The following is a 13,162-nucleotide window of genomic DNA, read 5'->3' as shown; positions in this document are numbered from 1 at the left end:
TTGAAAGTTGCCCAAACGACGTCATTTAAGCTGAGGTCGGACAGGGCATTTGGGCTGGTTTTGGGTTGAGTTTCACGAGCTCAAGGGCTTAATTGATTGGGCTAATACATTAAATCCTAAACTGGCCCAAGACTTAGATATTAACAGGCCCAAATTTTTTCTCTTTTATTTTTCATTGTTTTCTTTTCTCATTTAATTCCTTTTGTATATTTTCCTTTTCTTTAAACAAAAATAAAACCTGAATTAAAATCCTAAGGACCTAATTAAACTAATTAATCCTAATAATTACTACAATTAATTGAGACAAATTAAAAGAAACTAACAAAATTCAAAAAGTCAAATCTTTTTTTTTATGGTTTTTGCATTTTGTAAAACTCTAATTACTAAATAGTCTAATAAATGTAAAATTAAATCCTAAATGTAAATGCAATATTTTTGTATTTTTTATGAATTATCTAAAAACTAAACATGCACACACAAATGCAAATACACAAAAATTACATAATTAAATCCTAAAAATCAAATAATAAGAGGAAAATCCTAATATTAAGAATTCTGTTGGAGCAATTTAAGCGAGGAAAAAATTACCTGCTCACAACGGAGTGATTTGAACTTAGAAAAATTTGCTGGTGTAACTGAGCAGGTTACAAGCCTCTGATCTCGCATTTGCAAGATCAGACATCGCAATTGCGACCTCTTAGGGTCTGCATTTGTGAGCTAAATCTCACATTTGCGAGGAGAAGCTGGGCCAGCAGTGTTCGCAATTGCGAACATCCCACAACATTTGCAAGTGGAGTCTGGGAATGGTAGGGATTGAAATTGCGATCAATTGGTCGCAATTGCGGATGGTCAGGCTCGTATTTGCGAGACTTTCTTTATTTGCGAAGAAAGAAGGAATGGAGAGAGCTTCGCATTTGCGATAGGTTCTTCGCATTTGCGGACCCCATGTCGCAAATGCGACACCTGCAACTGATCAAAATGACTTTTGGACGGGATTTTTCATTCATTCTTCAAATTTTCAAAACCATTAACACAAGAGGCGACTTTCCAAAGACTTCTTTTTCCCCAAATCATAGGTGAGTGAATCTTAACTAGTTTCTTTCGATCTTCCACTTTATTTTACAAGATTTCAACGTAGGATCTAAGGTTTTCATGGTGGAATTAAGCATTTTTGGGTAGAAACTAGAAATTTCAAAATTTGGGGAATTAGACCTCAAATTGAGGTCGGATTCCAAAATCAATTGTATATCCGGACTCGGGGGTGAATGGATAATCGGGTTTTGGTCCAAATTTTGGGTTTGGACCAAGCGAGCCCGGGTGTTGACTTTTTCAATAATGACTTAAATTGAGTCCTTTGTTATCGTGGGTGATTCCTAAGGCTTATTTTGAAACGTTTGGTTGGTAATTTGCTAGATATTGTTGGTAGGCGTGTTTGAAAGGAAAAGATGTGATTGAGCTTTGAGCTGCCTTGGGTTCGAGGTAAGTGGCTTGCCTAGCCTTGTGTGGAGAACTCCCCTTAGGATTTGGTACTATTTGATATATGAGCGCCGTGTACGTGAGTGATGGTGCGTACACGGGCTACTTATTGAAAAAACCCCGTTTTCATTAAGCAAATACCTGTTTTCCTTTAATTGAGAAACACTAGCATACATAACTATCCTATTTGGTTTAGGAAAGCATGCTACGTGCCTTAACTGTCTTAACTGCCTTAACTGCCTATCTGAACTTTGTGCAACATGTTTTAGTGAAATTTCCTGTTCTTCATTAACTCGGACTTAGACTAAATCGTGGAATCTTGCTGTAACTGTTATCTCTGTTTGGTTGAGCTGCATATTGACTTTGGGACTACGGAACGATATTCCGGGAGATCCTCCTGTACTGCATATTTACTTTGGGACTACGAAACGGTATTTCGGGAGATCCCCCAGCACTGCACATTTACTTTGGGACTACGAAACAGTATTCCGGGAGATTGCCCCCTGCAAATTTACATTTGGGACTACGGGACGGTATCCCGGGATTTCCTATGTTGTTATTACTGCGTCCTGAGTTGTTGGCTTTCATTGAATTCTATTCCTGTTAGATTTCCGTATTTAGTTTTTACTGTAATATTCTTTCTGTCTTATTTTATTATATCTATACCAGTAGGGCCCTGACCTGATCTCGTCACTACTCGACCGAGGTTAGGCTTGGCATTTACTGGGTACCGTTGTGGTGTACTCATGCCCTTTCCTGCACATGTTTTCCGTGTGCAGATCCAGGTGCCAGCTATCAGCCTCGAGTCTAGCTGTGTGGTTGCTGCTTCAGGAGACTTCAAGGTACATCTACCCGCGCCCGCAGACCTCAGAGTCCCCTTCTATCCCCTGTGTTCATTTTCTTCTTTTCCATAGAAATGATGTATAGAACAGTTAGGACTTCTAAGAAGCTTGTGACATTGCGACATTTCGGGTTTTGGGAAAGATGATTATTGTATATGTCGAGCGGCACTGTAACTGCTTATTAATTATATCTATTAGCTGTTATCCTTGTGTTTCATTTCTTTTTCGCAATATTAGGCTTACCTAGTCGTACAGACTAGGTGCCGTCACGACAGTTCACGGAGGGAGAAATTGTGTCGTGAAATCCTTCCTATCCCATGAAAAAAAAATCGTGTCTTGCAGTATTCATGTGATAAATAGCTTGCGCTTGATAAAACAGGCTCAATATTTTCCAACATAGAACAAAGAGAAAAGGAAAAGATGAACTTTTATTCTTAGAATTAATCAAATACATGCATTCAGTTGTGAATTATTGATCAAATCAACTTCACTATGGAATATATTTTCGACATGCTATATATAGTATAGACTGGAATTCCATGCACCTTTGATGCCCTCATGAAGTCCTGAAAATAAGTATACTCAATGGCAGTTACAATATATACTTAAATGGTTCAACTAAATTCAGTATTTTCGATAAAGAGTATAGATTTATATAGACGTGTAAAAAATCGTTATTTACTGGACATAATCGTTCTTAATAACGCCAGCGACAGGATTAGCGATGGTTGAGAAGGCTTCTTTAGAGAGATCTAGGGTTCCACCACATCCAGGGCAATGATCAACAATCTTTACCACAATACTCTTGCCAGTGCAAGGGTGTGGCACTGGATTTGTTGGACCAGTGCATGTGACATTGAAAGTTTTGCCACATATTGCACCATTATTCCAAAGAGGATCACTTGCTACTGCAATAATGGTACCTTGGCGTGTATTTCCATAACATGTTGAAGCTGCACCAATAATAATAATTATAATAATTATAATTATAATAGTAAGCAAATAATTGAATGAGACATTTGCGTTGTTGCTCACTTGAATAAAATAATTGTTCTTGTTTTGTTTCTAAAGTCAAATGACTCATGTATCATCAATAACCTCTTTATTTTTTATTTTTTCATAAAAGGAATATGTTAATCATTTTTCATACTATTTTATCTTATCAATAAAGCTCTTTTTTAAGTTTAAACTATAGCGCTGGTAGTGTAAAAAATATCAAGTCATATACTGGGTTATAAATTATGATAACCTAGTAAAAATGATAACTAACTTGACATTATAAATTAAAATTTACGTATAGAGTAAAGAAAATTTACACTACTCCATGTATACAACGTAAATACTATTTTGTTTGGGTCTATTAAAATTTTAATGAAAGAAAACTAAAATAATTACGAACATAGTTAGTATAAAATGTGGCAGTCCCTGGTGTAGCCAAAGCTATAGAAAACAAAGTACCCGCAACACCAATAATGAACAAAATACTTTTAGGAATTTCCATTTCTTTTATAAAACTTTCTTTATTTCACTGATCTAGTGTCTAACCAACAACTATCTTTATATAGTATTTTTTCTAAGTGTCCACTGACTAAAATATGGTAACCAGTTAAGAGAATTAAGGCAATTCATTTATTATGTATTTCTTGTCTTACTATATACAGATGAATTACAATATTTTCATATTCCACTTGTATTTGCATGATAATAGTACTATTATTTGAAGGCAATTTTCTTTAGGTAAGTTAATTATTAGATATCACTTGAGATATGTCAAGTTAATAATTTTTTTTCCATAGTAAGTTAATAAAGTATGTTGGCCAAATACATATACAACCCATTCAACTTGGCCACATTTTTTATTTTGGCACTATTTCTCAACCTTGTTCCATTTTGGCTCTCCAACTCTATTTTATATGTTTCATTTTGGCCCTCCAACTCTATTTCTTATGTTCCACTTTAACACAAAAGCTGAAACCAGTGCAAAAAATATAGCGCGTGTGTTTTTCATCCATGATTTTTTCGCCACATGATTTTTTCATCCATGTCAAACGGGTCAATACTAAAATACCCGAGACCGTATTTTTTCATCCACTGCTGCCCCATCTTCATTCTCAAAGTTCTGAAGCTTTCATCAGCCGATTTCATACCTGGCTGTCCAGAAAACTTCAAACATTTGCAATTTTATTGTTCGTTTATTTATTCTAATTTTTTTTTTGTGGGTTTATTTCATCTAAGTTTGAAATTGAAGTGAATCCATGTCTGAAAGAAAATTACTTTTTCATGATGGAAAGAATATTTGTTCTTGTGGATTTCAAGTTGAACTGAAAGTATTATGGACACCAAGAAATTCAGGTCGACGCTTTTATGGGTGTAAATTTGACAAAGTAAGTGAACCATTTTAAGATTTCATTTTAAGTCTTGTCATTTTCTTGTGTAAATAAGAAGAGGATTTAATTTTACCCAAATACGGTCGGGTTCAGGTATTTTAGTATTGACCCATTTGACTGTGACGACCCAAAGGGTCATCACTTGTTTCCTTACTCATTCAGTGCTTCTGAGGGCTTGAAAATCTCATTTGGGGTTGCCTCGATTTGCGAGCGCAATCCGAGCGCGTAGCCAGAAAGCTTAAATATGAATTCTGTGAGAAAAATGCTAAATTTTGATATTAAATTGGATAAATTTGACTTCGGTCAACATTTTGGGTAAACGGACCTGGACCCGTGATTTGACGGTCCCGGAGTGTCCTTGGGAAAATATGGGATTTGGGCATATGCCCGGAATCGAATTCCGAGGTCCCAAGCCCGAGAAATAAATTTTTGTGTGAAATTGTTTTCTGGAAATGATTAAGGAAAATGAAAATGAATTTGATTAAAAGACTATGGTATCGGGCTCGTATTTTGGTTTCGGCGCCCGCTACAAGTCTTATATATGGTTTAAGCGCTTTCTGTAAAGTTTGGTTGAAAACGGACGTCGTTTGACGTGTTTCGGACTTAAAATGGAAAATTGATGTTTTATGAAAATTTGGAAGAAATCATGAGTTTTGAGGCTTGATCCGATGTATATGATGTTATTTTGGCGATTTGATCGCACGAATAAGTCCGTAAGATATTTTTGAGGTTGTGTATCTGTTTGGTTTGGAGCCCCGAAGGCTCGGGTGAGTTTACGATCGGTGTCGAGTTGCATTTTGACCTTAGAAATCTCAGAAATTGCTGCTGGTATGAACAGGCCTGCAGGCTTCGTAATTGCCAGGCCTGCAGGCTTCGCAATTGGGAACTCGCAAATGCGAAGGCTGGTTAGCAAATGTGAACCCAACCCAGGCCTGCCTTGGCTTGCAAACGCGAGGTCCTCCTTCGCAATTGCGAAGTGTGCCCAGATGGCTGGAGGTCGCAAATGCGACTAATTGTTCGCAAATGCTAACAAGCCCAGACTTCCTAGAGTTCGCAAATGCGAATTTCCTTTCACATTTCCCAAGCCTGCAGGGTTCACAAATGCGAACCCAGTTCGCAATTCCCATATCTGCAGCCCAGCAATTTTTATACTTAACCAATTTTGAGCTTCATTTTTCACATTTTCTCAAACTCAAACACCCATAGGCGATTTTCCAAGAAATCTTTCTTTTCCAAATCAATTGTAAGTTAATTTCTACTCAATTCCTTCAACCATTAGCATCATTTAACATGTTTTTCACTTAAAATCAAAGATTTTCATGGGTGAAATTGGGGGTTTTGGGTAGAATCTAGGTTTTTCAAAAATTGGGGATTTGGACCTCAATTTGAGATCCGATTTCAAAACAAATTACATATTTGAGTTCGTGGGGGAATGGGTAACTGGGTTTTGGTTCGAACCTCGGGTTTTGATCACGTGGGTCCGGGGGCAATTTTGGAATTTTTGGGAAAACTTTGGGAAATTAATTTTTATGCATTCAAATTGATTCATTTAGTGTTCATTTAAGCAATTGAGTAACTTGTGACTAGATTCGAGCGGATTGGAGGTGGAATCACGGGGTAGAGCTATAGTTGAGGCTTGAGTTGAGTTCAAAACATCGAGGTAAGTGTTTAGTTTTACCCTAGCTTGAGGGAATAGGAGTTGAGTCTTAGTTGTAACTTGCTAATTGTCGAGTACGATGTATAGGCATGGTGACGAGTATCTATACATTGGTGTCTAGCATGACCGTGAGTCCTTATTTTGTGAGTAGTTTGGTTGTTGTTATGCCTTCCATGCTTAATTGATGACTTCTATATGTTGTAAAGATCTTGTGAAAGAGATTGTGATCTTTGAACTTCGTGGAGCATTGGCTCGGGTTGAAATACAAATTGTGAAGGTATATGAAATAAGTAACTCCTTGGAGCATTGGCTCAAGTGATATTGTGAACTTTGAGATGAAAGTGAAAGAAAGAGAAGAGTTAATGATTTATTCCCTTGCCGGGACGTTGTTGGTTATTGATGTTGTACCCTTGCCGGGTTTTTATGTGTTTGTTTATGTACCCTTGCCGGGACTTGCATTCTTGTTTTATTATTCCCTTGACCTTGTTTGTGATTGTTGACTGGGTGAGGAAGAGTGTTAAAGCACGAATGGTGATGCCTTGCGTTGTTTGTTTCTTGTGAGGAAAGAGTGTAAAGCACGAAGGGTGATGCCATGTATTATTTGTTTATTGTGAGTACAAGAGAGTAAAGCACGAAGGGTGATGCCGTGCCGCACGATGTGCCATTCCGTGCCGATTCTATTGATTATATGTGAGGAATGAGAGTAAAAGCACGAAGGGTGATGTCGTGCACATTTGTTATGTTATTGCTTGGTGAGGACGAGAGTAAAAGCACGAAGGGTGATGCCGTGCATTTGTTGATCTCTGTTCTTTATTGTTGTATGAGTTGTGCTTTTTCTTCGTAGTAGTCAATTTATATTTGAAACTGTTATCTCCCCACAGCATGCTTCCCCTCCCATACTGTTTACTTGTCTTGTATTTCGATTCCGCTGTATGTATATAACTGCACAGGTTTATGTGGTGGTCCAGTCTAGCCTCGTCACTACTTCGCCGGGGTTAGGCTAGACACTTACCAGCACATGGGGTCGGTTGTGCTTATACTACACTCTGTGCTATTTTGCACGGATCCAGGTTTTGGACAGCAGCAGCAGTAGTGTGGGAGCAGGCTTCATTTCAGCGAGACCCGAGGTAGCCTTGTAGGTGTCCGCAGGCCCGGAGTCTCCTCTATCCTTTATTTTTATCTGTTATCTCATTGTATTCGAGACAAACAGCTTATGATCTCATTCAGACGTTTGTATGTAGTAATCTTAGCAGTTCGTGAGTACGGTGACACCAGTCTTGGGTAGAGGATTTTGTTGAACTCTCCGCATTTCTATTCAGTTTCTATAAAATGTTAAGACTTCCGCTTATTATTGAATTTCGTTGCTTTGTATTATTGTCGTAAATTGTTAAAATGGATTACATTATTAATGGACAAGTAATTAAATTTGGCTTGCCTAGCTCTTATTATTAGGCGCCATCACGACTCTCGAGGGAGGAAAATCCGGGTCGTGACAAGTTGGTATCAGAGCTCTAGGTTACATAGGTCTCACAACTCACGGACAAACTTAGTAGACTCTGAGGGAACGGTACGGAGACGTCTGTATCTATCCTCTAGAGGCTACCGAGTTAGGAAAAGTTTCACATTTGTTCTTTCATTGTCGTGCGGTTTGGTTTCTCAATGCTAATAGAACTTCTACTATGTTCCTTCGCAAATGGTGAGAACACGCGCTTCCTCATCTTCCGATCAGCAGTCCGAGCCCCAGACAGCTCCCGCTAGGGGCAGAGGGCGAGGCCTAGGCCGGGCTAGAGGCCGAGGTAGGGGTGGAGCCCAGCCCCAAGCAGCAGCACCAGTGGCGGAGCCTCAGGTTGACATTGACGAGGAGGTTCTGACCCCAGCCCCAGCAGTTTCGGTGGGCCCAACTCAGGTCCCAGAGGGGTTTATTGTTACCCCAGTTCTTTAGGACGCTCTAGTCCGATTGGTGGGCCTCATGGAGAGCGTCACTCGAGCAGGTTTGCTTCCTGTAGCACCGGCCGTCTCTCAGGCTGGAGGAGGGGCCCAGACTCCTGCTACTCGTACTCCGGAGCAGGGAGTTCCCCCGATTCAGACTCCAGCAGTTCAGCCAGCGGGAGCAGCTCAGCCGGGTGTGGTAGCCCAAGCTGGTGATGGGGCAGCTATGTCTGCCGATGCTTTATGGAGGTTGGATAGGTTCACCAAGCTCTTCACTACTACTTTTAGCGGTGCATCTACCGAGGATCCTCAGGATTATTTGGACAGTTGCTACGAGGTTCTTCGGAACATGGGTATTGTTGAGTCCAATGGAGTGGACTTTGCTGCATTTTGCCTATCTGGATCCGCCAAGACTTGGTGGAGGGATTTCTGTTTAGCTAGACCGGCAGGGTCTCCAGCCTTGACCTGGGATCAGTTCACGCATACATTTCTGGAGAAGTTTCTCCCTGTCACACAACGTGAGGCCTATCGGAGGCAGTTTGAGCGTCAGCATCAGGGATCCATGTCAGTCACCCAGCACGAGACCAGGTATATTGAGTTGGCTCGCCATGCTACTGTCATATTCCCCACTGAGAGGGAGAGGGTGAGACGATTTATTGATGGACTCATCCAGCCTATTCGTCTCCAGATGGCTAGAGAGGCGAGGAGTGATATTACTTTTCAGGAGGCGGCCAATGTGGCCCGGAAGATCGAGATGGTATTGCGACAGGGGGGGTGGTCATAGAGCAGACAAAAGACCCCGTCGGTAAGGCCGATTCAGTGGTGCCTCATCTGGAGGCAGAGATTCTTATGATAGGGTTCAGCCTTCTAGGACTTTCCTGTCAGCCCTCCATGTTTCTCAGGGTGCCCCAGGTGATCGTGGTTTTCGTGGGCATTATTCTGATCAGCAGCCATTCAGTGCACCGCCAGCTCCTATCAGTGCGTCGCCGCTTCAGATTTTCCGTGGTGGTCATTCAGGTCGACAGGGCCAGCAGACTCAGCAGCCGAGGACTTGTTACACTTGTGGTGACACGGGTCATATTGCCAGATTTTACCCTCGAGCACCGAGCAGTTCTCAGCACTTCTCGTGCCATGGTTCAGGCACCAGCTTCCCCACAGCCTGCCCAGCCAGCTAGAGGTGGGGGGTAGAGGTGCCAGAGGTGGAGGTAGAGGTCATAGAGGTGGATCTCAGACCGCTAGAGGTGGAGGCCAGCCAGCAGCGGGTCGTCCCAGAGAGGTAGATCAGAGTGGTGGGGCCCAGCCCCGATGTTATGCTCTTCAGGCTAGGCCCGAGGTAGAGGCTTCAGATGCAGTCATTACAGGTACGGTTCTGGTTTATGATAGAGATGCTTCAGTGTTGTTTGATCCGGGGTCTACGTATTCGTATGTGTCATCCTATTTTGCCCTGTATTTGATCATGCCTAGTGATGTATTGGGTATTCCTGTTTATGTGTCTACGCCGGTGGGTGATTCCATCGTGGTTGATCGAGTCCATCGCTCTTGTGTTGTGGTGATTGGGGGTCTGGAGACTCGTGTAGATCTGTTGCTTTTAGATATGGTCGACTTTGATATTATATTGGGGATGGACTGGTTATCACCCTATCACGCTATCTTGGAGTGCCATGCCAAGACTGCGACCTTAGCTTTACCGGGTATGCCTCGCTTTGAGTGGAGAGGGACTCTAGGTCATTCTACCCGCAGTGTCATATCGTATGTGAAGGCTCAGCGTATGGTCGAGAAGGGGTGTTTGGCTTATTTAGCTTATGTTCGGGACTCCAGTGCTGAGGTTCCCTCTATTGATTCTGTGCCCATTGTTTGTGAGTTCCCTGATGTTTTCCCTTTAGACCTGCCGGGTATGCCACCCGACAGGGATATTGATTTCTGCATTGATCTGGTTCCGGGCACTCAGCCCATTTCTATTCCACCATATTGTATGGCCCCGCCGGAGTTGAAAGAGTTAAAAGAACAGTTGTAGGATTTGCTTGAGAAAGGTTTCATTAGACCTAGTCTCTCTCCTTGGGGTGCGCCGGTGTTATTTGTCAAGAAGAAGGATGGGTCAATGAGAATGTGTATTGATTACAGGCAATTGAACAAGGTAACGGTCAAGAATAAGTATCCACTACCGAGGATTGATGATTTGTTCGACCAGCTTCAGGGTGCCGGTATTTTCTAAGATTGACTTGCGATCTGGTTACCATCAGTTGAGGATTAGGGCATCCGATGTCCCTAAGACAGCCTTCCGCACTCGGTATGGGCATTATGAGTTCGTGCTTATGTCATTTGGGTTGACAAATGCCCCAGCAACTTTCATGGACTTGATGAACCGAGTGTTCAGGCCTTATTTAGATTCATTTGTGATAGTGTTCATTGATGATATATTGATATACTCCCGCTGCCAGGAGGAGCACGAGCAACACCTTAGAGTGGTTCTTCAGACTCTGAGGGATAGTCAGTTATATGCTAAGTTCTCGAAGTGTGAATTCTGGTTGGGTTCAGTTGCATTTCTTGGTCATGTTGTATCAGCTGAGGGTATTCAGGTGGACCCAAAGAAGATAGAGGCAGTTAAGAACTGGCCTAGACCAGCATCAGCTACGGAGATTCGGAGTTTCTTGGGGTTGGCAGGCTACTACAGACGGTTTGTGGAGGGATTTTCATCTATTGCAGCCCCGATGACCAGATTGACCCAGAAGGGTGCCCAGTTCAGATGGTCGGATGAGTGTGAGGCGAGCTTTCAGAAGCTCAAGACAGCTCTTACTACGGCACCGGTGTTGGTTTTTCCTACAGGATCAAGGCCTTATACAGTTTATTGTGATGCTTCTCGAATTGGGCTTGGTGCAGTGTTGATGCAGGATGGCAAGGTCATTGCCTATGCTTCGAGGCAGTTGAAGATTCATGAGAAGAACTATCCAGTACATGATCTAGAGTTGGCAGCCATAGTTCACGCATTGAAGATTTGGAGGCATTATTTGTATGGCGTGGCGTGTGAGGTGTTCACTGATCACAAGAGTCTTCAGTACTTGTTCAAGCAAAAGGAGTTGAATTTGAGGTAGATGAGGTGGTTGGAGTTGTTGAAGGATTGTGATGTCACCATTCTTTATCAATCGGGGAAGGGCAATGTAGTGGCCGATGCTTTGAGTAGGAAGTCAGCCAGTATGGGCAGTCTCGCTTATATTCCGATCAGCCAGAGGCCGCTTGCTTTGGATGTTCCGGCTTTAGCCAATCAGTTCGTGAGACTGGACGTTTCTGAGCCCAGTCGTGTGTTAGCTTGCACGGTCGCTCGTTCATCATTATTGGAGCGTATTCGTGATCGGCAGTTTGATGATCCCCATTTGTGTATCCTTAGAGACACGTTGCAGCGAGGAGGTGCCAAGCATGTTACCTTGGATGCGGATGGAGTTTTGAGATTGTAGGGGCGAGTTTGTGTGCCTAATGTGGATGGGCTTCGAGAGTTGATTTTAGAGGAGGCCCATAGTTTCAGGTACTCTATTCATCCAGGCGCCACGAAGATGTATCAGGATTTGCGGCAGCATTACTGGTGGCGTAGAATAAAGAAGGATATCGTAGCATATGTGGCTCGTTGTTTGAATTGTCAGCAGGTTAAGTACGAGCATCAGAATCCTGCTGGTGTATTTCAGCGGATTGAGCTTCCCGAGTGGAAGTGGGAGCGGACTACAATGGATTTTGTTGCTGGACTTCCGTTGACTCGAAAGAAGTTCGACGCAGTTTGGGTCATTGTTGATAAGCTGACCAAGTCAGCGCATTTCATTCCTATGGCAGTCTCCTATTCATCCGAGAGATTAGCTGAGATTTATATCCGGGAGATCGTTCGCCTTCATGGTGTGCCGACATCTATCATTTCGGACCGGGGTACGCAGTTTACCTCGCGCTTCTAGAGAGCAGTTCAGCGAGAGTTGGGCACACGGGTTGAGTTGAGCACGGCATTTCATCCCCAGACGGACGGTCAGTCTGAGCGGACTATTCAGATTTTGGAGGATATGCTCCAAGCTTGTGTTATTGACTTTGGAGGTTCGTGGGATCAGTTCTTGCCTTTAGTGGAGTTTGCCTACAACAACAACTACCAGTCGAGCATCCAGATGGCTCCTTATGAGGCTTTATATTGTAGGCGGTGTCGGTCTCCGGTTGGATGGTTTGAGCCAGGAGAGGCTCGGTTGTTGGGTACAGATTTGGTTCAGGAGGCCTTGGACAAGGTCAATATCATTCAGAATAGGTTTTGTTCAGCTCAGTCTAGGCAAAAGAGTTATGCAGACCACAAGGTTTGAGATGTACCATTTATGGTTGGTGAGCGGGTATTGCTCCGAGTGTCGCCTATGAAGGGCGTGATGAGATTTGGGAAAAAGGGCAAGCTTAGCACAAGGTTCATTGGTCCGTTTGAGATTCTTGATCTAGTGGGGGAGGTGGCTTATAGACTTGCACTGCCACCTAGCTTATCAGCCGTGCATCCAGTTTTTCATGTGTCCATGCTTCGGAGGTATCACGGCGATCCAGCCCACGTGTTAGATTTCAGCACTGTCCAATTGGACAAGGACTTGTCTTACGAGGAGGAGCCGGTAGCTACCTTGGACCGGCAGGTTCGTCAGTTGAGATCCAAGAGTTTTCCTTCTGTTCGTGTTCAGTGGAGAGGTCAGCCTCCTGAGGCATCGACCTGGGAGTCCGAGTCCGATATGCGGAGCCGTTATCCTTATCTTTTCCCCGACTCAGGTACTTCTTTCTTCTGTCCATTCGAGGACGAACCATTGTTTTAGAGGTGGAGAATGTGACGACCCAAAGGGTCATCACTTGTTTCCTTACTCATTCTGTGCTTCTGAGGCCTT

The 13,162-nt window shown here is 42.8% G+C and overlaps 1 protein-coding gene across 1 annotated transcript; it reads right to left on the bottom strand.

Annotated features, from left to right (window-relative positions):
• Nucleotides 1–2,996: 2,996 nt before the first annotated feature.
• LOC109206301 (putative EG45-like domain containing protein 1) lies at nt 2,997–3,819 on the bottom strand. Its single transcript, XM_019369120.1, has 2 exons — nt 3,714–3,819; nt 2,997–3,271 (listed from the first exon to the last, which is right to left on the bottom strand). Exons 1-2 carry the CDS (start codon nt 3,817–3,819, stop codon nt 2,997–2,999), a joined length of 381 nt encoding a protein of 126 aa, XP_019224665.1.
• Between the last annotated feature and the right edge of the window lie 9,343 nt (nt 3,820–13,162).

Source organism: Nicotiana attenuata, unplaced genomic scaffold (genome assembly GCF_001879085.1).
Source record: "Nicotiana attenuata strain UT unplaced genomic scaffold, NIATTr2, whole genome shotgun sequence".
Taxonomy (NCBI): domain Eukaryota; kingdom Viridiplantae; phylum Streptophyta; class Magnoliopsida; order Solanales; family Solanaceae; genus Nicotiana; species Nicotiana attenuata.
This window is presented reverse-complemented; position numbering and strand designations above follow the sequence as displayed.

What these genes read in the sequence shown, in the direction of transcription:
- LOC109206301 (XM_019369120.1), bottom strand. Translation starts at nt 3,819, where the DNA reads ATGGAAATTCCTAAAAGTATTTTGTTCATTATTGGTGTTGCGGGTACT. An exon ending in ATTTTATACTAACTATGTTC is followed by an intron (nt 3,272 to 3,713) that starts GTAATTATTTTA and finishes TTATTGGTGCAG; the next exon opens with CTTCAACATGTTATGGAAAT.